Genomic DNA, 26,748 nt, shown 5'->3' with positions numbered 1-26,748 from the left:
TTTGCCATTTTTTATGATGATTTTCTTTCCAAGACATTTTTTGGGATCACATCAATTGTTCTTTCCAAAGACATTGAAAACACAGTAAGGAATCAAATTTGTTTATCGTTGCTTGAGTTGAAGTGGTCTTGATTTCATCCCAACCAATACAACGATTGGTTCTAGATCCTTGTTTTTCTGTCTATTACGTTACAACCGATTATGGTTTCTTAGTTTTCTGTAGCTTTATTCTTTTGCTACTGTTTTTCCATTTTTTTATGCACTAGATATGTCTCTCATAGGAAAATCAACGTATTCTGATATAATTCACGCATGCATACTCATGTACCTGCCAATTTTGGTAATTTAAACTGTCTTTTTCTTTGTTCATTGGTACTTAACCTGTTTGATGTTGTTGGAACTGCAATTCCTTTGTTTATCAAAACAGTTAACATCATTATTCATTTCTTGAATTTGTGACTGAACAGACACTATTCCAAGGCAAAGCGTATTGAGAGGATACATTAAGAGGATCCCAAATATCATGTGGTTTTTTCAGTTGCTGCTAGTTGGTGAATTGACAATTTGATTTCAGTGATTCATGGAATACATGATAAGTCTCAGTGATGAGGTCCTTTAATATGGAGCAGAAATGGGTGTTTCCTTTCATTTTGATTTCAGTTGGGTGCATATTCTTTGCAGCCACATCCTTCAACGTGAGACTTGTCTCTACAATTCACAATTTCAATTCTATATTCTTCTTTCTCCCATCACGTTTAGCCACAAACCAAACTGCTCCAATTTTTGTGGAGGCAAAGATTTCTGCCTCTGCTACTGCTCCAGCTCCTGTTGTGTCTTCAATACCTCGATTCGCTTATCTGATTTCTGGATCAAAAGGTGATATGGAGAAGCTTTGGAGAATTCTTCTTGCCCTTTACCATCCACTAAACCATTATGTTGTTCATTTGGACCTTGAATCACCTTTAGAGGAAAGGTTGGAACTAGCTTCTAGAATAGAGAAACAGCCTGTGTTCACTGAGGTTGGAAATGTTTTCATTATTCACAAAGCTAATATGGTCACTTATAGAGGACCAACCATGGTTGCTAATACTCTTCATGCTTGTGCCATTCTGCTCAAGAGAACTAAAGACTGGGATTGGTTTATTAACCTTAGTGCTTCAGATTATCCTCTAGTGACTCAGGATGGTTAGTTTTTTTTTAAAAAATATATATATTTAGTCCCTATAGCTATCAATTATTTATAAATTATTCTCAATATATAAAAATACTTATGTTTTGTTACCGTTATGACAAAAGAGATTAAAATGTAACAAAATATTTGTACAAAGATTAAAAGTTAAGTTTTTTAGATATAGAAATTAATTTTCAATGAACCTCCTGTAGAAGCAAATATGTATTTTGACTTTTTTTTTATAAGATTGTTTCGGTGCATTTTGTTCTGATTCAAATTGAAAACTGTTTTAGCACAATGATTGATAGACTAATATGGATGGGTATATGTTTATGCAGATCTTCTATATACTTTTTCAGATTTAGACAGAAGCCTTAACTTCATTGAGCACACAAGTCGTTTAGGATGGAAGCTGTAAGTTTCTTTTTTCTTCCCCTCTTCAATATCACATTGAATTTTGATAAGTTCTTAATGAATTGAGCCAAACTGTGCAGGGACAAACGAGCAATGCCTTTAATTGTAGATCCCGGGCTTTACTTGTCAAACAAATCTGATGTATTTTTGGTTGGTCCTAAGAGAACTTTGCCAACAGCATTTAAACTATTCACTGGTTAGTTTAACCCATCAAACCTTTTTTCTTTCTCCTTAATGGTTAACTATTCAAATGGTTCACTTATGCTTATTTGGAGAATTTATGTGTATGTTTGGGAGTGTTGAGTTTTGGAGAGAAAGAGAGAGGGGAATAAAATTTGTGTTTCCAATAAATCTTCTCCAATTTGATAATTTTTAAAATAAAATAATAGATAGATTAATATAAACTTAATGTCTGAATATTTCTTTTTTATTTTTATAAATAATATATACGTCTCTTATTTTAAAAATAAGAAAATTTGTCCTCCCTTACCCTAGATAACTGTACCAATCATACGTTGCAGACACAACTTCAACTAGCTCCTAGGACACAACACAACTTATTTAAGAATCATTGCAATATATCTATGTAATTTGAAGACCTGTGTTATACCAAGAAAATGTGTTTGTTTCTGGAAATATTTTCCTTTTACATCAAGAAAAATGAGGGGAATAAGAATATTAAACAATATTCAGACCTGAGTTTTCATGTCAAACATTTTTATAATCTATGAGCTAACGTAATTCTACTGTTTAGCTTACTAAATGCTGAAATTATTAGTGTTGGTCGAGTCTTCTATGTTAGTTAGACACAGTAGCTTACATATTTTTTAGGCTGAATACATTTTAACTATAGGATGTCATATATTCCATTTTCAAAATTCTTTTATTATTACTATTAAAGGTCTACATTCACTGTAGATTTGGCTAAAGTAAAATTTTAAAAAGTTAAAACAATTTTCACCTTTCGATTTAGTTTTTGGAGTTGGATTAAGTTTTAACCCAAATTTAATGTGATATTAAAGTATATCCTAAATCTAATATTAGGACACTTTTGATTAAAAGAAAAAACTTGGTTCTACGAATTTTTTCAGTGTAATTAACTTGCTCTGTAAAATATTAATACAAGCTACTTGGTACTGCAACTTTCTCAATACAATTTAAAAAATAAAAACAATTCTAGCATTGAAACGTTTACTATAAATATGGTTAAAACAAAATTTATAAAGGGTAAATAAATCCTGGTCTTACTTGGTAGCTTTTGAGGTTAAGTTCGCCCAACCCAAATTTAAGAATTACATTATCTACTTTGATTTCTAAACTTTTTTCATTAAATCATGGTGGGTTGCTACATTGCAGGTTCAGCATGGATGATTTTATCGCGTGCATTTGTAGAATATGTTGTGTGGGGTTGGGACAATCTACCAAGGACCCTTCTTATGTACTACACTAATTTCATTTCCTCCCCAGAAGGCTACTTCCAAACTGTTGTATGCAATGCGCCAGAACTAGCTAGAACAGTTGTCAACAGTGACTTGCATTATATTTCATGGGACATTCCTCCAAAACAACATCCTCATGTGCTTAACATCAATGACACAAACAAGATGATTACAAGCAGCTCTGCCTTTGCAAGGAAATTTAAGCAAGATGATCCTGTCTTGGATGTGATTGATAAACATTTACTGCATAGGGAAAAGGAACAACTATTCACCCCAGGTGCTTGGTGCTCTGGCAATCCTAAATGTTCCAAAGTGGGGAACATTTACAAGATCACACCTGGTCCTGGATCTCAAAGGCTTCGTGTCCTTGTAGCTAGGCTAACTTTGATGGCTAAATTCGGTCAGAATCAGTGTAAATAGATTTTATTGAAAACTTCAAAAATACTAATGAAACACATTCTTTCTAGCACACTTTTAATTATTGATTAAAATTTATTAAAAATTATAAAAACACTATAAGTCGGACTCCTAATTTAATGATTTTGTCTCATTGTTTTGAAGCTTTTAATAAGTTTTAGCTTATAATTAAAATAAATGTGTTAGAAAGTGCATTTTGATGACTTCTCTTGGGAACTTTGATGATTAGAGTTGGAAGAGTGAAACAAATGCAACTTACTTAAATGGCCAGATACGTCACTCTAGCATCCAGCGCCTTATTCTTAACTTGTAAGGCACATCAATCCCTGATATGAACTAAGCCAATATTGCCAATCGTCACCATATTCAGTACCAAAGATAGCATCAGGGTCATCCTTTTTTTTTGTTTAAATATGTTTTTCTCTCTTGAAAAATTAATCAATTTTGATTTTAGTCTCTCTACTTCTTTTTTCATTATATTCTGGTTTTGTGAGAATACATGTTTTAATTTGTTACGTGGCGATGTGGCATAGTCATTAACACGTATATAACTTGATTTTGTCGCGTCACTACATAACAAAACAAGCTTAATAATAGGGACTATAAAGAAGTATTCGATAAAAACATGTATTTTCATAAAATTAGAGATCAAACGATAAAAAAAAAGTGTGTAAAATTAAAATTGACTAAATTTTTGGGGCAAGAAATATACTTTACCCCTTTTGTAATCCTATTTAGATGAGTTTTCACAATATTTTGCAGCATCAAGATTCCAAAATCCATCAATTTTTTACGTGATCTTTTCTTATTCCTACGAACAATAGATATTTGAATCATTAGATTTTAGGCTCATTCAGCCAAAGTCATCGCAAGACATGAATTTTTTAACCAAGTTATTGGCACTGATTGGACATGATCAACAATCTAGGGAATCTCGAACCAGAGGGGCTGGATATGATTAGCAACCTAATAGAATATCTAATATACTTTTCACCTTTCTTTTCTATAGCATTTTATCTACAGAACATTCTTGAAGAGATCAATCTCACTTTTTTCTCTCATTGCTTCCGTCATGAGCTAATGCAAAAACTAGTTACAAGTTCGTATAGAGTTCTCTACAGCCTTTCCCAGCAACAGATAGTGAACCTTGAACAATGTTTCTGTCACCTCCCTCAATGTACAAATGTTTGTGTCTTTATTACAGATTAAAGGTCAACTTAAGTCATCTCCAGAATTTTGACATTGCCTGTGGAATTTGCAGCAAGTAAGGTGGAGGATTGACCGCGCCAACAAACAGAAGAGATGAACTGTGAAGAATCATCCACTTCATTCCCAGAACTGTAAAATTTGAATGATAATGCTGGCATGGGAAAAGCCTTGTGATATATGAACACCTATTTCACAAAGAATAAGACCTTAATTAATGGGAAATGATGTTCTTGGGGAGACACATTTAGGTGTCTATTTTGTTTTAGGATAAGTATTTTTGGATGTGTTTATAGAAAAGATAAAATGCCAGAGAGAGAGAAATAATTATATACGAAATCACATATACTGAAAAATATAATCTCTTTTCTCTTCATTTAGTCCCTAAGTTTCAACAACTTTATTTAGCACAGAATTATGAGAAAGGTATGCAAAAGCAATATTGTTCTAACAGAACATTTAGAAGAATCAAATGAAAGAAACTCATTATCAATTATATACCAAAGATAACTGATAAAACAATGAAAAAGGACGTATGAAATACCTCGTTTGTCTCTGAACCGGTAGCAATGTAACCATCAGATACAGACAACCCTACAAAGTTCTGCAACAAAAGGAAGATGCATCAGCATGATGCACAGAAATCAAAACACTATATGCATAAAATATGATGTAAATTAATTACAAATGGCCCAAAAAAAATTAATTACATAAAATTTCCTAGGTAATTCTAAACATATATATTTTTTCTTAGTCATTCAAATTATGTAATTTAAAGGGTAGAGTCCTAGCAATGATAAGGTTGTCAACTTGTAACCTAGAGATCACGAGAGTAAATCAGGGAAACAGCTTCATTTGCAGGGTGTAAGGATGGACATATCTATGCACCCCAGACCCAAAAGATAGAAGCCTCATGTACTAGATCTCCCTTTTATTTGTCATTGTGTTTTTGAATCTCATGATTTGATAGATTACAAGTCACAATTCAAAAATCAGTTAGGAAAACATTTGAAGTGTGATTTAATAACCCCAACCATGGCATGCGAACAATTTTACCGTGTGAAACATCCAAAAAAGTGAATTTCATATGTGCATGATATCTAGTAAGTGCTTCGATAAACCACCATCGGCCATTGTGTGAAACTATTTGTTGCCAAAAACTGCCCACTTTGTGCCACAAATGCCAATTGACAATGGTTGATTACTTCTGATGCCATTGCCAAACTAACAGTTCATGGGTGGTTGGTATCCCAAGAGTTGACGTTCACATTTTCCGATTAAAATTTAGCATATTTGGTCTTGTCGTCAATTTACCTCATCCTAAAACCCCCAAATCCTTATTTCTATCTAAATATTTAACGTTCATGACAGATTAGTGATATGAAATAATTTTAAAAGTTTACAAGTAAAAAAATTAGTGAAAAGTTGAAGGATTTTAAAGACTGGGTTTGAAAAGAGACAATTTTTTTTTTTATATTTTTATTGAGTGAAATTTGAAGTTTTTGTTGGCAATTTTGAATAAAAGAAGGTTTAAAACAATTGAATCAATTTCATTTTTGAAGATCTTAAGTAGAATGTAAGAATTTAAAGGTTTTGCATAGTAGATATGGCAAGACTAAATTTGCTTAATTTTAAAAATAAAAAAATTTAAATGGCTTGAAACAACTTTGGGGACCAAAATTATATATAGTTCAAACTAAAGGGCCAAAAGCCATAATAATTTCAAAGTTTAATCAAAATCTACTTCATATTTCCAACAAAACACAAATAACTGTTATCAATACACGTACCTTAACATTTAAGTGACCAGTGAAAGATTGAATTGGCGAGTCTATTACACGAGCTGAACACAGAGACAAATCCCAAAGCTTCAAAGTGTTATCTGTGGATGCAGAGACTAGGTTCACAGTGTCTATGAATTTGATGTAGCTCACTGTTTTATTATGTCCAACTAGTGTACAGAGAGGCATTTTCAGGTTGCGAAGATCATAGTAATATATCCGATGATCTGCTGAGCCAAATGCAAGGAAACGAGCAAAATCAAGGGGGAACTGAACACAGCACACATTTGCCTTCGTTTTTATGGTGCCAACACTTACTCCCTGCAGTAACATCCCAGACGAGAGAAAAAACCCATCAAACATCTAGAATTATACACACAAAACATACAATAGATGACTGCAGTACGTTTAGTTTCAAAGCTGACATCCACCAAATGCAAAAATGGAATTTGCCTGATTGATACTCCATAGCTTGACAGAACCATCATCACTCCCACTTGCCAACATTGTTGGATCAGCTGATGAGAAATCAACGGACCATACCCGCTGCTCATGCTCCATCATTTCAGACTGCACTTGACTTCTTGTCACATCCCATAACTGAAACAAGTAGGCAACAAATTGCATATATTGCCATAGAAATTATAGTCAATCTATGATTCACATTTCACAAGCATTGACCTACCTGTACAACACCTTCAAAATTACTTGAAGCAATTTGACTTTTGATGTAAGTATTCCAACATATACTGCTCAACTTTGACCGGCTAACCATCTCCACTACTGGATAGTGGATATCACAGTCCTCGTTTATGGTTGTGTCACATTCAAAAACTTTAATTTTCTTATTTACACCAGCAGTTGCAAAAAATTCTGCATCACGATCAAAACTGAGAGAGCATATCAGGCTGGAAGACTGCAAAAGATCTCCTTGTTTCAGGTCACCCTTAACCTTCAACTTACTGAAAGATAAGTACTTGCACAAACCCTCAAGGAAAGGATTTATCCAAGGGCTTTTTCCCTCTCTACACTGCTCTTTTGACACTACTTTATTGACACAACTCCTTGGAGTCACAACAACAGACCCTCTATCATCAGTAGCTATAGGTGAATGTGTAGCCACAAGTTTCCCCAAGGAATAGGCAGATCTGCATCGTGTAAAACAGTATGCTGACTCTAGCTTCGTCAAGTTCTTCAAAAGTCGTGGATTTTTTGAAAGAATACTTCCATGATTTTTCTGATCATTGCATATGTTATTATTGCATCCCTCAGTGCTGTCAACACACAGATCTGGTCTGACCCGTTTTCTGGTTCTTAGACAAGCAGAATCCTCATTATCAACAACTGTAATGGATGGGAAACTTGATGCTGCACAATCATCACTCCCTAGTCCAATGCCAGTTACCGCTTTAAATACAGTTTGCTGTTTAGTCACTTCTTCAATATCTGAATGCAGAAAAGAGATAGTATGTTGCAACTTCTCAGCAGCTTCCCCTTTTTTCTGTTGAATTAACAAAAGGAACTCTAGCAACAACTCCTCATTATCTATCCTTTCTCTGAGTTCTACTGCAGCTTCACGCTCTTCCATATCATCTCTCGGTTCATTAAGAAACTCACACTGCAACAACTCCCTGCAACACAGGCAAATATTACATATATACAAATAATATATATATATATCAGTTTAGTACAAAATTACAAAAGCTTTGATCAGTAACGATCACGATTCTTCTTAGACTATATTATCTAGAACAGCTAATAGGCTATTCAGATGCAAAAATTTAGAAATTATTAAGATGTTCAGCATCAGTTAAAAATATGGCCAAAAACAGTCCTAACAAGATTTTTGGGGTTGAGCTAACTTTTGGGCAAATATCCAAGTGAAAATCAATGACTTTTGTGGAAAAAAAAAAATGATTGAGAACATTGAACTCAAATTTGGTTTTGCATATTTCTAAGGCAATTAAAGCTTTACCCGAAAGCACTCTCTACATTATTTTAATTATATGTTTTTTTGTACACAAAATAAGCTAATCAAAAACATGCAGAAACCAAGAAATATTGGATTATGGCGTGTTATTGACAATTCATTATAAACTATGCAAAAATTAGTATGCTTTTTGTTTTAAAAAATTGATTAAAAACACTATTCAGGAGTTTGGTTTTGCTCTATAACTTTTACATGATTAATGTTTTACAATTGAAATCTCTCTCAGCAGTCAGCATAATTTGTAATAGTTTGAACACAAAATAAAGTAATCCAAACAAGAATAATTACAATTTACAAGCATCTAGTATATGGTGTAAGAATATGTAGCCTCAACCTATCTTAGCCTAAAGGTATTGTCAAAATTTCCCCCATCCCTTCTTTACTCCCGTTATGTGCCTGACTGTCCTTTAATTTATCACTATCAATAGACTTGCTGTCCTCATTGTTTATCTAACTTCATTGATATTTGTTGAAATTAAAGGGGCTTTTTAGGTGTTTAGGGAGGGAAAGGAGCTAAAAGAGACTGACTGCACTATGATTGACATCAACTTAACTTGATATGATGTGTTACAGTGCAAAACCAAACATAAAGCACAATACATCATAATTCTAACTAAGAAAAGGAAATAAATCATGAAATATAAGGAAATAAGGAAACTAATCCTAAGAGATAATAAGGAAAGAGGGAAAAGTATCCTACACGATGTTCTATGATACTATAAATTAATCCAAGTATAATCAAGATATTCTAACAATAATATTGTTCTTTTGAGGGTCAGAGTGTAGGATATGAATCCAAGGGTACATGCCATCTTTCCATGCCTTAATTTCCTTCACTTTCACTAAGTTTTTTTTACATCCATATTCCAAAGTCACTTCAGTCAATCTAGCATCTCAAAGCTTCATAAGATGGTCTCCAAATTATCACCTTTGTCGTCTCTTAATATACCACCTTCACAAACAAGTACGTATTTTTCCTTCAAAGCATGTCAACAATAATCAGATTGTGTCCCCTAGAATTGGTGGATCCCCTCTGTATTTTTATTTACTATCTTGTCACCTTTATTTATTTTTTTGTCTCATTGAACCCAGTTATTTTTAATGAAAACTCATACTGAAATCTTTTCTATATTCCAATCTTTAGGTGTGGAAATTTACAATCAATTACCAATTTGTTTTCCACTATTCTTATTGTACACATAGATAATTCCTATGGATTTTTTTCTAATTGGTTTTGTACATTTATGATTTATGTCATTTTAGGGAATCCTTCACAAATCTATATGTGCCCACATCTTTGGCTGGCATTACTAAGCATGAAAACTGTCATTTGACTTGATTGAGTTACTCACACTTCATTTGAGCACAATCATTTCTATTTGCATTTTTAGGGGAATGTGGTTCTCACTGCATGCTATTATTAATTAATTGCATACTATCTTCCGTTTTGCAAAACTAGATTTTCTCTTGTATTTTGTTCCCCATTCAATTTCTATATTGTCTTTCCACTTGTGTTTTAATTGATGGATCCATTCTATCTTCACTACGTTGTGACAATTATATAATTATGTCTCGTTGAGACCTGATTATTTTAATCAGAAGTCATACTGAAATGTTTTTTATATGTCTGTTTTTTAGTGCTGAAGCTCACTATCAATTTTGGTCCTCTATTATTTTAACCATGGATATTTTTCTAATAGGACATCCTTCACAATCTTTATGCGCTCACATCTCTAGGCTGGAGTTACTTAGCAGGAAAATTGTCATTTGATTGAGATTATTCACACTTCCTGGAGCAAAATCATTTCCTTTTCACATTTCTAGGGGAAAGTGGTTCTCACTCCATGCTATTTAATTGATTGCATGCCATCTTCAATTTTGCAAAACCCAATTCTCTCTTCTATTTTGTTTCCTACTCAATCTCTATAATCTCTTCAAGCTCCCATCTAAAGAAGACAAACTTCAAGCCAAGTCCATCAAGGAGAACTGTAGACCACAAACCAATAAGCTTAAATAATCTCAAGTCATAAATACAGTCTTTTCCTATATTAAAAACCATCTTAAAGATCTTTATTCAAAATAATTAGGTAGGTAGCTTATTCTCAACCTTCCCATCAAAAGTTGAGGAATTACAAAACAGAAAGGAAAAAGAAAACAGTGCATACAAGTGGTACATAACATTGTCACCAGCAATTTGGATATTTGATATATATAAAAGCCATGCAATTAAGAGAATTTACCCCAATGTTGGACGACCACTCGGCTCAGGATGTAGCAACCATAAGCAAAATGAAGCTTCTTTAGGCCACTTTAGAAGTAATTGTGGAGGAAGAACTCTATGTCTAAGGCTGGACATGGTTCTGCTCTTTTCTTCACTTGAGCTAAGTGGACAGAATAGCTGATCACAAGTATGATACTCAAGTTAGAAAATTGAAATAGAAAATAGGATCTTTGAAAACTCATCATAGGAACGTATAACAAGGAAAAGAATTAAAAAATCAGATCAAAAGCACCCGACTAAAATCTAACAACATAAACAAGATTTGCATATTTTAGTTGTGAACCTCAAAAAGGAGAACTCCCAATCGGTAAACATCTGAAGCACAGGAACTTGGAGCACCAGCTACCTCTTCAGGACTAGTATACCAACTTGCCTCCATCAGCAGTACCTGTTTCGTTGGAAATGATTGCTTCTTTCCAACAACTTCCTCAGCCTTTCTCCTATTTTTCATTTTATTTTCTTCTGTCTCTTCTATTAATGATTTAGGCGCTGCAAACACTGCACTTGAAATCACACAACTAGAGTCCGACAAAGCAGTTGTTGTAGTAGTCTCAACAGGTACAGAATCTTCACTTCCTAAACATCTCTGATGATGCACATCATTGAGATGGATAGGTGTTGGCATTTTAATATCAACAGCTTGGTGGTTTAATCCATCTTCTTCTGAGGTATCTGATCCAAAATGTGAACAAGATGCTGACTCAATAAATGAGACACGGTTGAAAGACGACATAGCAAAGCAGGAGGGCCGCACATTATGAAAAACAAGTCCTTGAGAATGAGCCACATGAACAGTCTCTACTATCTGCCTAAAAATGTGCAAGCACTCTAAAACATTCACTGTTCGTTCAGGTTTGTCTAACCATAGCCTCAAGCTATTATCACCACATTCTATAGCATAAACAAAAGGGTCAACCCCTACTTCTTCATCCCCAAGAAAACCACCAAGGTTTTCATGTTTATCACCTTGTGCAAACACAACCCTGTCTCTCTCATTTTTGAAGCTAGAATCCTTTGACTCCTCACCAGAAAAGGGGTTTCTTTCATGAGGCTCTGGGCTCCTATTTAAGCCTCCAAAACTATCTAAGGCCGTAGAACTGAAACACTTCTTCCAAGAAGAACCCTCCATCTTTATCCATTAAGAGTTGCATGAAGGCCAAGGAACACACGTCCAAGACTTGGTGTAATTAACCAACATGTTTCACACTCATGCACCAACCCCACTATCACCATTATAACTCAAACTCATTTTCAGTGGTAAACAAAGATACCCAATGGACCAAAATCAATACCAATTTCTCAGCTTGTTGCCACACAATGCATTGACAACTTCCTGCAAAGTTACCAACGTGAATACATGAACTTTATCAGCATGCAATTCACCCCATTAAAGAAAAACCAATTCATCAGAAGTGAAAAAAAAAGCACTTTATTTTATAAAAAATATTAGAAAACAAAAAAAACATTTTTTTAAAAACTTCTCTGCATAGATTTCCCAATTATAGCGTAATAGCTCTAACACATAGAAAATCAACGTAGACCCTACAATGGATCAAAATTTTTCCATTGGATTCCAAACGTCCACCTGAGAAAATATAAGAGCAGAAAGATACGTGGAGAGAGAGAAAGAGAGAGAGGTGTATCACCATAGAAAGATCTTCAGTTTCTAGTAGAACAACCTGAAAATGGAATAACACTACAAAACTTCCTAGTTTCCAGTTGCACTTGCGTAGTACACCGAACCTCCACAAACGCATAAATCCACCACATGTCGAAATATTTTTGAAATAATAAAAAAGAAAAAATGAAATTAAACAAATTAGACCAAACAAACCTCCCCCACATAAAATAAATAAATGAATGAAAAAACACAGATCATACATGAAAATATTTAACTTCAAAAAAATAACTCTATCGTATTTCCTATTTTCCATACCATGTTTCCTCGTTGAGTCTTTTGTCAATTTACAGTTAATTTGTTTCAGATAAGTTAGTTTCTAATATAAAATAGGATGAATTTAAGGCTTAAAAGATTATTTCAATTCTTGTTCTGAAATTATAATAATGAATGTTAAAAAAACTTATATTTAATAATTTCAAAGATTAAAATAACTTTCTTATAATTTTAAAACCGAAATTAATCAATACTAATTTAACGTATCTATTAAAATGTCAGTACTTGCCTTGAACACTTTATTCTACACACACGACGTGGCTTTGCCATGGCCTCAACATTTGAACAAGGTTAAAGAATAAACAATAACAAGTAGTGGTGTTAAATATTTTTAAAATAGTAGTATATGCCAAGGACTCGGATGATCTGTAAAATACAAAAACACATAACAAAATTTGACGGAAACTGCATTGAATCCATATTCATACGCCAATTGTATTTGTCATTTGATCCATTTAACCAAGTAAAAGGTAATCATGTTCGGTAAAAGTGTCACCGAATATAGTAAAGATAATTGTATGTGTTTTGGTTATTGGATTGAAGACCAATCACAATCAACAAAGGTGCAAATAATGTTTCATAATTACAGTAGTAATCATTGAATAATTACATATTTAAATAGATAATTGCAAAAGTCTGGCATGAGTTTGGAAAACTTGTGCAGAGATTCTTTGTTAACCATTATGTGAGCAATGGAGTGTGCTTGCTAATATCTTATGTCATCATCAATGGATTTTCAGTTGAACCATTTGAGAATACTTCAGTGTTTTAGGATCACGCCTTTTAATTAGTTTGGTCAAATGAAATTTAAATATATATATTATTGTTTATTACTTTTGCTTTAACCCTTTATCATTGTTGTTAATTTTATTTGTGCTTCATATCACTTTTCCTCAAGTATTTTTCTTATATTTTGATTCAAAGAAGGATGATCAAACCAATGAATTTCAATAACAAGGAAAGAAGTGAAAGAACTTTAACGATAGAGAGAGAAGAAAAACACATTATTATGTTCACCAGAAATGATAAAAAATAATAATTTTTGTTATATTCATAAAATAAATAATTATATCAAATCATTATCTTAAAAGAAATATAATTTAATTAGTATAATAATTTTTTTCCTTCCAAAATCTTCCATTCGGGTGGAGAAACAAAATTAATTAGAGAAAATTTTTGCTTCAATTTATTTTAATCCTTTTTTTCTTTCAAAGTTTTAAACCAAACAAATAAACTATGCATTTATTCTCCATTCTCTTTCAACTAAGCATAATGTTTATGATTATAATTATTTAATTAATTTGGTATATTATGTGCATTTTTATCCTCTAACCCTACATCATTTTTTTCATAGTCTCTTCACCTTTCATCATCGATTTTTTTATTAAAATTATTTTATTATCTTGCTCCTCATAAATTTTAGAATTTTAAAAATAATCTTTATTACTAGTTATTGATGAGTCACATCACTTACTTTTTCAAAATAGTTATTAACAAAATATAGTTAAATGCATATAGCATTATTAGAGGTGATAAACAAGAACCATTTTTAAAAAAAACTAAAAAAAATTATTTAAAAAGCATAAAATCAAATTTAATTATATTTAAAATAACTAAAAAATATTTAATCATTAAACTTAAGACTGTCAGACAAATGTCTATTTCAAAAGAGGCCACTAAGCCTAGACAAATAGCTTTACCAGTTCCCATGTCATTTCACCAATAAAGTTATGCATTAATTCACCACAGACACAGGAAATATGTAAAGTCAAATCAAAAGGGTCTTTGCATTAATTTGTGATTACTCATGTAACCAAAATGCCAAAATAATGTTTAAAAAATTCTTTGACCATTGACATCAAAATTTGTGGCCACGTATTGTGTCTTTAGAAATCAAAGTATAAACGCTCATTATAAATTTAGTGTGCATGCAAAATGATATTCTGGTTATAATTTCTTACGTTAACTATTAAAATAAACAAGCAAATGTTAATTGTTTTTACATAGTACTTTTTATTAAATCACTCACTCAAACACTCATTGATGAATTATTTAACCTAATTATTTTATCTAAGTCAAAGAAAAGACAATTAAATTTGTTTCTGTAATAATATACTTATTATAATTTCTGTTTTTATGTACTGCTGTGATGTCATTATAAAATATTTTAAATTTTTTTTATCCATAAAAAAAGATATCTGCAATGACACTCTGACGATCAAGTAAGTATTCGATATAAAATAATAAATATTATTAAAAAGATTTCTATTTTTATAGATTTAGATAAGTATCAACTATTGTTTATATTTGTGGGTCGCCCAGTATCGTGTTGGATAATGTTATTCTCACACAAAAAATAAAATAAAATATATTTTATAATGAAAAATAGAAAAAAACTTATGAAATAAAATGAATAATGTGATAAAAATAATATAACAAAATCATGATAAAATTTTTTTTTATAAACATAGCATACTCGATTATGATATGCATTAAGTTTATACTAACTTTAGTTTTAATCATTGCGATTATTGTTATCATGGTTACCTTTCTTTTCATAGTTACCATTGGTAATTAACTTTCAACATAACCACTGTACCGCAGAGGAAAAAGCTAGACCATTAGACATTAATCTCATTTAACTTCAATGATTATTTTATTTATTAAATTTGAATATTTTATATTGCTGAGTAGTCAAGAAGATTAAATATAATCGATTGTGTTAAAAAAAGTAAAATACAAAAATTCTTATCAAATAAGAAATTATTATAGTGGATTGTAGATTTGATAATTATATTTATTAAAAAAATGTCTCTCTTTAACATAATCATATTTTGTCACTCATCAAAAGTATAATTCAAACATATATGATTTTAACCCATGCTTTTATGCCATTAATAAATAAATAACTTATGAAATATATCCTTAGTCAGCCTGCATTTATTGAAGGGGTCAAGAGAGATAGATAATGACATTGTTTGCAGCATAAGTTACATGGAAGTGGCACCTTAGATTTTGTATGGCAATATATAAGACCTACATGTTTTGATTTGAACCACAAAATTGGAACCTATAACCATTTGTGGGTTTTGTTGTAATAGGTAACAAGTATATAAATGTAGCCTTTATTAAAGATGCTCACCTGTTCTCATATTATTTTAGTGTTTTGTTTATGAATAAAATTTTGGTTTAATATTTTAAATATTTTTAATTATAATTATAATTTTATATAAATAAAAAGTTAACATACTTTTAAAATTGTAAAATTTTAATTCAATTAAAAAATAATGTTGAAAATATCTAAAAAAATTATATCTAAATTTTATCATTATTTATCATTGGATCTTTCGTTGATGACAAAACGGGGGTTGGTAGTGGGACCTAAACAACATCCAAAATTTATGATTTTTCAGAGTTGTGGCTGTCGTTTCCTTCTATTGTTTTTTTTTTTAACTAATTAATTAATTGATAGATAACGACGATACTTAATTTGCATAAGCCATAGAAACCATAAAAATTAAGTGAAACGTTTGATAAATAAATTTAAAGGAAGAAAAATTGTGATGAGAAATTGGAAAATGGAAAGCATATTACAGAATGTGCCCACAAGATATTTTCATTTGTTAGCAGAGAAAATCAGAATCATGCGTCAAACTACAGAATCACACACTATTTTTTTTCTTTATTGTTTTTCTGGAGAGAATGTGATTATAATGAAACGTGATTATTTTATCTCCAATTAATTCTTCAAGGTTTATAAATCACTACATAGTGAAAGTTCCTCAGATTTTTTATTATTATTTTTTTTTGCAAAGACAATTCTGTCTTCATAACTTCCTTTTCTATAAATCTAGAAAAGAAAAATCCTTTCTAAAATGCAGGTTAGTTTAATAACTGAAATTAGAGAAATATTTTGTGAACAAAATTGACACAATAAAAAAATATCTTGTTTAATTTTAAAAATATTATATATATATATATATATATATATATATATATAGAGAGAGAGAGAGAGAGAGAGAGATTTTTATCAGATTATTTTATTTTAACATATAATATAGTATTAAAATACAAATAAATATTAAACATTGGATAACATTTATAAATATCTAAATTAAATTATGTGAAATTTAACATATAAAATAATAAAGATAATATTACATGATTCTTATTAGACCCTTCAGTTCAATTTAACAATTTTTGTTTTTACAATGTTAAGAGTGACACACAATAATTGTTATAGTCTAAATATCTTATTTTGTAAATTAAATGAAATTATTTTGACCATATTAATTATCATAAATGTCACTTAATGTAATATCTTAATAAAAGTTAACACTATGATAATAAAAAAAATATTGAATTGGAATAAAACATTTAACAAACTAAGAATTAATAAATTCATTTTTTAAATTTAAAAGACCAATTTACCCTACATATATAATTTAGGAGACTAATACAAAGTTTACTCTTTTTTTTTTTTATATCTTCAAAAGTTTTAGTTTTATTCAAAGTAAAAATATCTCATTAAATCTAAGCCAAACAAATAAAAAAGAATTACAATAAATAACTTGATAATTCTTGATTAAAAAAATTGACTAGATAACTTTTATTTTCCAAATTGAAATTTATTTGGTACCACCTTTTCCAAGAAAATGATAGTGCAATCAAACAAAAAAGAAAAAGGAGTATAAAAATAATTTTTCTTTCAATCAAACTAAATCAGTTTGAGATTTAGTTTCACAAGATAAAGCATATCTCAAACTAATCAAAAAATAAACGGGACAAGTAATAAGTTTATTTTTATTTAATAAATAATATAACCTCAATTAATTTGTACATTGAATTTGATTTCTTTTTCAAGCTAATCAACGTAAATATTTTTTTTAAATAATATTAGTATGAAACTTTAAACCTCTGTATAAAATTATTACGTTTTGACAATTTATTTGTAAAAAAAAACAATATTAACCCAATTATGAACCCCTCTATCTTGATTGCAACTAAGATTTGACTCACTTAACAATCGATCTTCCACTTCTATTAAATCAAGACTTGAGTTTGTTTGTAAGCTTTGTTTGAGAATTAATTTTTTAGGAAAATGAGAAGACTTGTGCAATATTTATCCATATTTGAAAGTTTTAGACAAGGGAGAGTTTATAAAACCCCCCCCCCCCCCCAATCCCATATTTTTAAATTCTCTTAATTTAGAGACTTTTGTATTAACTCTCCTTTTTCTTCCTTTTTTTTTCATTTTTTTTTTAATTCTTTTCCTCCAAACTACTAAAGAAAGCCTTAGAATACAGCGTAGTAAGAGACTGTATGTAATACTTACTATAAATCTAGTTGAAATTAATAGTCTTCCCTAATCTTGCATGAGAATAAACTTTTGAACAAAACTTAGATGCTTTTAGCAATCAAAATTATAGTTTTACCTCAATAATCTATAATCTATGATCATATCAAATGCAAACCTTTTAACCAAAAAGGAACTCTAATTGTAATTGGTAAACATTAATAACACTTACAAAACAATTCATAAATTTTACCCTAAACTTTTCCAAACCTAAAGCCAGCATGACAGGGTAACATAAGTTTAGACTTAAAAAAAACTTAACCTGACCCAACCCATAATCAAGCAACCAGTTTATTTTTTTATTTTTGCCCAAAACCCACAGTCCGACCCATAGTAGTCACGTAGTCAGAATGAAAAGATAGACCGACCATATCACACAATATGGGGCTCAATAATAAAGTAGTGATGCATCAGAGAGAATGAGAGGAGGCATAGAACAAATGCACTTACTTAGGCCTCTTCCAAGTGAATATTAACTCTATCATAACATAATTTTTCCCCAGTATTCTAACAGCTTAAAACTGATAAGGCTTTACAAGAATGGCCATAATATACCACAAATTGCAGCTGTGAGTAGAAAGATGAGTGATAATTTTGAAGGGAGAGAGATTTCTAAGCTATAAAATTACCTAACATGGCCAAGGGGGCATTTTGCAAAGGATACTTTCTCCCTATACAGGCACCCCACTTAAAAAAAAGAATCAAATATTCTCTTTATGATGCTTTGCTGCATCTCAACGACCAGAAACAAATAATGAATTGGTGATCTGGTTCCCTTCTGCTTGAAGTCTTCTCATTTTTGCCTTATCCAAACGTGCTCGTCTCACGGCTTCTTGAATTTGGCGGTCGTGGTCTTTCAACATCTGATCTGTGTTGCTTGATGGAACCAGCAATGGACCAGAATAATGAATTTTATGACCCTTTGACCCATATCCAACCTGCATCATTACGTGGAGAAGGAAAAAATGAGCACAAGAAATATACAAGACCAAACTAAACCACAAACACTTTCAGATCCATTTTATAAAACGGTAAAGTGCTGACATAAGATCAACTTAGCAAAATCCATAGAAAGTAATATACAAAAACAAATTGTACAATTCAAGATGGAATCAACAGTATTGTAATTAATATGTTTGGATTATTAACTACGACAAATGCACATCCACAGCATATATCCGTGATTTAGATGAAAAATAATAATCATATTTGGATGTTTATCAAACGTGATTATGTCCCAAAAAGCACATTTGACTAATATAGTCATTGCATTTGATTGAGAATTTTATACTAAATTTTACTACAAACTTGCATTTGACATAAATAATTTCAAACATAAATCACTTTAAACTTGATTTTAACACAAATCAATTTTGCAAAATCATGATCATTTAAAATCAAGTTTGCACAGGTAAACTGCATTACCTTCTTCATTTACTAATTTTTTGCTATTTCATTGTTACTTTTTTTTTGACATGCTTCTAAATTACGCACATGTTGAACCAATTGTTTGTTTTTAAAACAGGAGTTAATCAGAGCAAGGTTTTAAAAGACCAAGAATTGCTTGGAACCTGGAAGCCAGAATTTGGGCCACTATTAACTATTTTATGTGTGGCTTAAAAATAAGAAGAAAAAGATTGTATATAAATTATAAACCAAAACACATACTAAGTCAGAACAGATAAGGGCAGACATTGAACTACTTACAAGAACTGGGTCTTTGTTGCTGCCTCTCCCTTCTTCCTTTTGAGAAGCACCTACTACACCCTGTACATGATGTCTTTGATCTTGTTGCATTGATGATTCAGAGACATCCTTAAATGATCCTGGGAACCTGCCTATTAATTTTGAAGCCTCCATTTGTGATGATCCAGCCCTTTCTCTGCGATCATCTGCCAACATACTCTTGGTTGCAACTAAGCCTGAGAATGTTGATAGATCACCCCCAACTGAAATCTTCGGAGCATCATCCTGGTTCTTCCCAGCTTTAGCCCATGCAGTGCGGTGAGCCAGTGGACCAGAATGGGAGGATCTTTTATGTTGCTGTACCTGATTTTCTATGCCTACTTCTACAGCTTGTGACTGTCTAGGGGGATCAATGGGAAATCCAGAAGCTTCTTCGAGATGAGGATTAAACTTCTCACTTCTGCTTTTAGAATTAGCCTGACCATGTCTCTTCTGTAACAAAAGGTTATTTAAGGTTTCAACAAAAGAAAAGTGTTAGACCAAAATAACAGCAATCAAGCCTTATCCCATTAACTGACGCGGGCTAGTACAAAAACTATTCTCACAGGATGCAAAGAAAATAATATGTCGGAAGGAAACAGAAATATGATTCAGTAATGCAACCTTCAACCACCCTTTCTCTTTCTTATTTTATTTTAGCATTTTTAACTACTATGATGCCATGGAGATATTTATTGCAAATCTAAAAGGATATTTATGCACTGACATGACCAGTAGAGTTAATAAAACAGGACAGGAAATACAGATTACCACCATTAAATCAAGTTAATATCATGATTAATTATGGGCACCTGCATTGACATGGGCAGTTCAGCATTAGCATCAGGTGCAGGGACTGCTCGAGATTCTCTTGCCCCTCTTCTTTCAGGGTCGTGTCTCTGGCCCTTGCTACCTGCTGCCCCTTGTCTGCAAACATCAGAACCAAAAATAAAAATCTAACAGTCAAATTTACAAGCTACTAATCAAAGAGTACAATGCCGAATGAAAATTCTCCACATGGATTAAAAAGCATGATTAACAAGCATCAGTCCAATCAGAATAATTAAATACATTTCAGATTTATTAATTGACTGATTTAATATACACCTATGTCATAGTCATATGGAATGTCATCCACTGTTCAATTAATATAGCTAATGGAATGTTTAATCCGAAAAACACATCCAGGCAATAACCGTTCCTCTTTTCCTATTGGTCAAAGTTTATCAACAAACATGAAGTCATTGCACTTTGAAAAGTAAGAATAAGAAAAAAAAATCTTGACATAAGATGCAAAAAGAGTATTTGCAGAATTTAATTACAAGAAATAAAATATATTTAAAGTAGAAACATGAAAACACACATGCAGAGGCACCCTTCAGAACTGAATATTGCTAATGCATTAGGCAATACCTAACTTAAATGACAAAATACATATTCACTCTAAAACTGAACACACCTTCTTGCTTGTTCATCTCGTACTTTGGCATCAAATTCTTTGCTAGGAGGGTACTTTGGCAAACTTGAAGGATCACAAGGTAGAGGCTTTGTCATGAAGAACTACATTAGCAAGTACACCAAAAGGAGACAATCATGACCAATGCATACTGAAGTATCAAAAGCAATGATTTACATCCAAAATAAAATAGAAATTAATGCAACATGCAGTTAAGTAAGAGAATGAATAAATACTCACCAACATATGAATGTGATAAAATATCAATTAGCTAATATATATATGAATTTTCTGCTATATTAAGATCATGGAGCAATACTGTAGCAATGATGAACAAGACCATTAATTTGATTGAAGCAAGAGAAAATATGCACAAAGATGCTAAAAAAATAATTTGAAGGTTGGCATTTTTTGGCCACAACCTAAGTAAAGTGAACATTATAAAATATAATATGGTATGTCTCCAAAATTCATTATGAATTTCGCACCTCACTCTCCAAAGCAGATGCTGCAGTACCACGATCAGCAGGATCTATGGACAAAAGGGTCTCCATGAGTGCTAAGGCAGGAGCAGGAAAGTCCTTGAATGTGTCAACAACACAACGCCTATAGGGTTGTTGGGGCTTAAATATTGTTGCATGGGGCAACCTTGATTTTCTCCAATATTCCTCAGAAGGTGAACCACAAAGTTTGAAAATTTTATGTAACTGCTCCACCTAGAAGACAGACAATACCTTCCAATCATCTTAATAATAGAAGTATACAACTAGGCCACTGATGCACAGAACCATAAAAAAGAATTTCAGTAGGTAATTGTACAGAACATGATATTTATCAGTTTTGTAAGGCACTACACTACTGACATCCCAATGTCACATATCCTAATTAATGTTTTAACAATTGTTCATCACAAGTAATGCACAAGTATAACCCAAAATTTCTTGAAGAACAAGTATTCACAGTACAGTGTAGACATTTAACAAATGATTTATGATGAAGTATTAATATTGTTATAAAATATGATTTATCTATAAACACGATTTATCATAGAATTGTGGGGTCATTTGATCCATGTAGCTGACCACACAAAGTAGGAAAATGCTTGGTTGTTGCTGTAATTGTTCAAAAGCCACCACATATTATAGTTAATACACAAGTATAACCTGAAATTTCTTATCTTACTTATGAAGAACAAGTATTCACAGAGCACTGTAGAGTGTAGACATTTAACAGATGAAAAAGAACAAAACCCATTAATGCTACATTTTAACAGAAACATTTTAGTTCATATACCTCGGTTCTTCCAGGCATTATAGGTTTGCCAGCATACAGCTCGGCAAGAATACAGCCTGTACTCCATAAATCTACAGCAGGGCCATAATATGTAGCTCCAAGTAAAAGCTCTGGTGGCCGGTACCAAAGGGTGACAACTCGGCTTGTCAAAGGCTGAGTTTGATTGGGATCAAAAACACTTGCCAAACCAAAGTCAGCAATCTTTAAGATTCCATTGTTGTCAATCAAAAGGTTGGATCCCTTGATATCGCGATGCAGCACACCACAGCTGTGGCAATGATCAAGTCCTCGTAAAAGCTGCTGCATGTAACATTTAACCTGCCAAGTTCCAATAAGAAATTAATTTCTCCTTGAATTCTGTGCTCGTGCAGCATTTTGTCTTTAACCAGGTTTGTTTTAGAGGAAGTCCCAAACTCTTTCTTGTAGATTCATTTCATCCCCTTATTTTCATAGTTTCTTTTTCAATCCCAAAATAAAAATGTAATTCAACCTCAGTGATCATTTTTCATTTTGTCTTTATCTATGGTTATCTTTAGTGGTACATAATATGTTCCTCTTATTTTCAATATATTCGTTTTCAATCCCAAAAATAAAAAAGGAATTAAAGCTCTATGACAATCAGAATGAACGTCTTCAATTATTAGCTTAAATTACAAATATGACAAATTCAATTTTGTTGAATATCACATCATACAACAAGATTCTTCTTGGAATAAGCCATAAATTAAATCTGTTGTAAAACGGAATGGAAGAACTAGAAACTTAAAGCTTTCAAAATTACCTGTGCTTCGGTAAACTTCAACCCAGGATGTGATGCAAGCCCGGCCAAGTCATGCTCCATGTATTCAAAAACAAGGTATAAGCTGCAAGACATCCTAGATGTAACCAGGCCTTCCAGTTTTATGACATTTGGATGATCAAGCCTACGTAGAATGTGAATTTCCCTTGCCATAAAGCGAACACTCTCTGGCTCAAGATTATCAAACCTCACTTTTTTCAAAGCAACAATTTTCTTTTGCTCAAGATCACGAGCTCTATAAACATTACTATAAGTTCCCTGTCCAATCTGAAAAATCAGAAGGAGGAAAATTTTCATCATTCACAGCCAACTAAAGCAGATGGAAGATAATGTCATCATTTAGTTAACTGATATCAACGAGAGAAAAAAGATATCTAACTAAAAATCTACAAACTACAGCAAAACATGTCCCAAATCAACCTCAATGTTTTTTCAAATACAACAGAGGTAAGAAGAATATTAAAATGAAACAGAAGCAGAATTTACTAGGTCCAAATTCAAGGTATCTTGATCTTGACCTTACTGAAGAAAAGCATTAAAAAAATGAAGCATAACATTATTAGCATCTTAAATTCAATAATTAATAACAACCAAGAATTTTGTAAGATTTGTCATAGAGTAAGATCATAAATTCAAATCAGTTTAAAAATGATAGGTTGTGTTACTTGTGTATTTTGCAGAGATGAGGGTTATAATAAAAAAATGACAAACTACACTGATTTGTGAAGGACAAAAGAGATAAGAGAGAGAGTTCTCTAAAAATCCCTTTCACGAAGTTTCTCAATCAAGAGTTATTATAGTGAAATAAGGTACAAGACTCATAATTTACCAAAACAGTGAATCGAAACAAGCAATTTTGATCAGCTATTTGCCAGCAGAACGTAGATATATAAATATAGGTAAGCCCAACCATAATGCCAACTATTGTACTCATAACCAAAGAAAGCAGCGGAGAAGTTGGTAACTCGTTTCCTGATGTCCATACTTGGTGCAGAGCAAATTTTAGAAACATAGATAATCAAAGGAAAAAGAGAAGGGGGGAGGGGGGTGAAGAAAAACCAAAAAATTTAACACACAAAACAAATTTGAAAACTTAACATTTGAATCAATATTCTATTGGCAAATGTAAAACTAAAGCAAGAATATCTGCATATAACCACAGAAAGCATTGTCAGAATTCCACTATGACACTGGATCAAGAAAGAAACATACCTTATCCAACTTCTCAAAAGAATCGGCACGGCGAGGCAACCATCCCTTGATAGCTTCTCCAGCCACTGCTGCCAGCCAAGAGGGCCACCCAGCTGCAACCTGCTCTCCTTCCATAGCTTTGGGAACACTACCAACTCCTGGATGTGGTTGAGCAGCAGCATATTCCATTTTCTCCTTCTTCCTTTCAACATTATTATCACTTTGCAACCGCACAGAACCGTTCCCTTGCTTATCAATCAAGGCAATTCTCACATCATTACCATCATATCTATCCTTCACCCTGTATGCTTCCTCCCTCCTCGACGAAGTACCCCTCGATACGCAAGGGTCCAACGAAACCTTGCTTGACAAACGCTCTCTTGGACTCTCTTTGCTATCCTCAATGGCAGAGGGCTTGCAACAGACGCAACCCATTATGCACAACAGGCAAACCCCTCTCCCAAAATCTAAGTTTCAATCTCAATATTCCTCACCCCTTTAATTTCATTCCCACAATACTATCCTAAATGCTTAACATCCTCATCTTCGTTCCCCATAAACACCAATTTCACACACAGACACCAGATTCTAATAGTAATAATAATAACAACAGTAACCCAGTATTTATATAATCCCAAATGTGATCTCAAAACACTGAATCCACAAAAACTCAATGAGCTACCAAACAGTATACAACCTCAAATTCAACAAACCAAACCTAAAAAATCTTTAAAATAAGATAAAATACACAGCGGAATGATTTACCCAATGAAAAACCGGTAGTTTACAAACAAGGAAGCACCAAAGTTTGGAAATTTAGAACAGAGAGTGAGAAATACTAAGAGGAAGATCTTCACAAGGTTTTTGGTGAAAGTGTGTTTGCAAAAGCTTTGTGGTGGATTGAATGTGGGACCCACAAAAGGATTTCAAGGACCCAAATAGGAAGAGTGAAAAAGTGGTAACATTGAAACTCAGCAACACATGCAATGAAGCCATGGATCTAGGGCAGCATCACAAGGATTTCACAGAGAGAGAGAGAGAGAGAGAGAGAAACCCGAAGAGTGTGTTTTCGTATTACGGAAAATATGAAAATAAAATAATAATAGAAATGAAATTCATATACACATATTTTTTAGATCAAAACCGGAATATATGAATTTCAAAATAAATTAAATTCATACGTTTATTTTATAATTAACAATAATAATGTTGTTGTTATTATTGAAATAAATTTAAATAAAAAGGTTTGAGAATAAAATAACATGATTAAAAAAGTATTAGTCGTTTAATGCTTGCTTGTGTGCATTTATTTTACTTGCTAAGCTATTTCTAAATTTATTTTTATTTATAGTAAAATCATTTTAAATTTCTTAATATAGTATTTTTTATTTATGATAAATGTATAAAATATTTAAACATTAAATAAAAGCATACTATAAATATAATAATTAATTTATCTTAAATTTCTAACTAGTATGATAAATAAAAATAAATACATAGAATTAAAATAATACCATTTGATAAAATAAATTGTTTATTTTAGTTTGCACTTTCGACAACTTTAAATCACATTAAGCGTCATTTTTCAACTTCAAACAAAATGAAAATTCAACAATATAAAATTAATTATTATTTATATGTGAATACGAACTTTGACGCACACATTGAATGCCTTTAATTTCTTATCTATTCTGCGAGGATCAATTGTTTGCTATTTTTTAAAAAGAAATTCGAGTTGAATGAGAGGATATAATTTAAAAGGATAAAATTCTCCCTTTATTTATAAAACATAAACTTAAAACTTTGTTTAAGAAAATTAATTTAAAAAATATATTAAAATTCAGTAATATGAATGAAATAGATATAACTATTTTATAGGGACAAATTTTCACAATTTTTTTATAAAACTTGAACTTAAAATTCTATGAAATTTATTTTTATTAATCTCTGTCAAATTAAAAAAAATTAATTGGAGCCAAATTAAGAGATGAAAAATAAAGAAAAGAAAAAGGTCTATGAAGTGAAATCTTGACCCAAAGCAAAATCATTCCTATTCATGACAACAAACACCCACGCGCCTCAATCAAAACCGGAGGAGACAGCTCACTATTGCCGTCACAGCAGTATATATTATTATCTAAAAAATAATAATATATTTTATAGATATTTAATTTTATTAATTAATTATTAAATTATATCAAATTTTAAACAAATTAAATAACTTGGCCTATATAATGTTATAATTGAGATTTATTTACATTTTAAAAAACATATT

General features: G+C 31.6%; 3 protein-coding genes across 13 annotated transcripts; 1 reads left to right on the top strand and 2 right to left on the bottom strand.

Moving 5' to 3' along the window:
• The first annotated feature begins 531 nt into the window (after positions 1-531).
• On the top strand, positions 532-3,444 carry LOC113865038 (beta-glucuronosyltransferase GlcAT14A-like). Its single transcript, XM_027499378.1, has 4 exons — positions 532-1,185; positions 1,510-1,585; positions 1,666-1,781; positions 2,942-3,444. Exons 1-4 carry the CDS (start codon positions 606-608, stop codon positions 3,442-3,444), a joined length of 1,275 nt encoding a protein of 424 aa, XP_027355179.1. The 5' UTR covers positions 532-605.
• Positions 3,445-4,056: 612 nt separating this feature from the next.
• On the bottom strand, positions 4,057-12,701 carry LOC113864802 (protein SPA1-RELATED 3-like). 9 transcript variants are annotated; one of them, XM_027498922.1, is made up of 8 exons: positions 12,346-12,521; positions 10,983-12,032; positions 10,659-10,816; positions 7,114-8,059; positions 6,882-7,028; positions 6,438-6,749; positions 5,192-5,251; positions 4,057-4,835 (listed from the first exon to the last, which is right to left on the bottom strand). In XM_027498922.1, exons 2-8 carry the CDS (start codon positions 11,826-11,828, stop codon positions 4,659-4,661), a joined length of 2,646 nt encoding a protein of 881 aa, XP_027354723.1. In that variant the 5' UTR covers positions 11,829-12,032; positions 12,346-12,521; the 3' UTR covers positions 4,057-4,658. The 9 variants fall into 9 exon arrangements, 6 of the variants coding, with proteins under 6 accessions (XP_027354723.1, XP_027354724.1, XP_027354726.1 ...); XR_003504922.1 differs by having other exon boundaries at positions 4,128-4,835; positions 6,835-7,028; positions 12,346-12,701; XR_003504921.1 differs by having other exon boundaries at positions 4,236-4,835; positions 6,854-7,028; positions 12,346-12,484.
• A 5,433-nt stretch (positions 12,702-18,134) lies between these two features.
• Positions 18,135-25,594, bottom strand: LOC113864665 (probable serine/threonine-protein kinase At1g54610). Of its 3 annotated transcripts, none has more exons than XM_027498643.1 (8): positions 24,495-25,594; positions 23,265-23,549; positions 22,484-22,801; positions 21,679-21,906; positions 21,194-21,294; positions 20,547-20,661; positions 19,717-20,187; positions 18,135-18,947 (listed from the first exon to the last, which is right to left on the bottom strand). In XM_027498643.1, exons 1-8 carry the CDS (start codon positions 24,906-24,908, stop codon positions 18,744-18,746), a joined length of 2,136 nt encoding a protein of 711 aa, XP_027354444.1. In that variant the 5' UTR covers positions 24,909-25,594; the 3' UTR covers positions 18,135-18,743. The 3 variants fall into 3 exon arrangements, with proteins under 3 accessions (XP_027354444.1, XP_027354445.1, XP_027354446.1); XM_027498644.1 differs by having other exon boundaries at positions 18,290-18,947; positions 22,484-22,783; positions 24,495-25,551; XM_027498645.1 differs by having other exon boundaries at positions 18,290-18,947; positions 20,547-20,656; positions 21,192-21,294; positions 24,495-24,908.
• Positions 25,595-26,748: the final 1,154 nt, after the last annotated feature.

This window comes from Abrus precatorius, unplaced genomic scaffold (assembly GCF_003935025.1).
Source record: "Abrus precatorius isolate BTA unplaced genomic scaffold, Abrus_2018 Scaffold4, whole genome shotgun sequence".
NCBI classification, from domain to species: domain Eukaryota; kingdom Viridiplantae; phylum Streptophyta; class Magnoliopsida; order Fabales; family Fabaceae; genus Abrus; species Abrus precatorius.
Note: the sequence above shows the minus strand (reverse complement) of the source record. Positions and strands in the feature narration are given on the sequence as shown.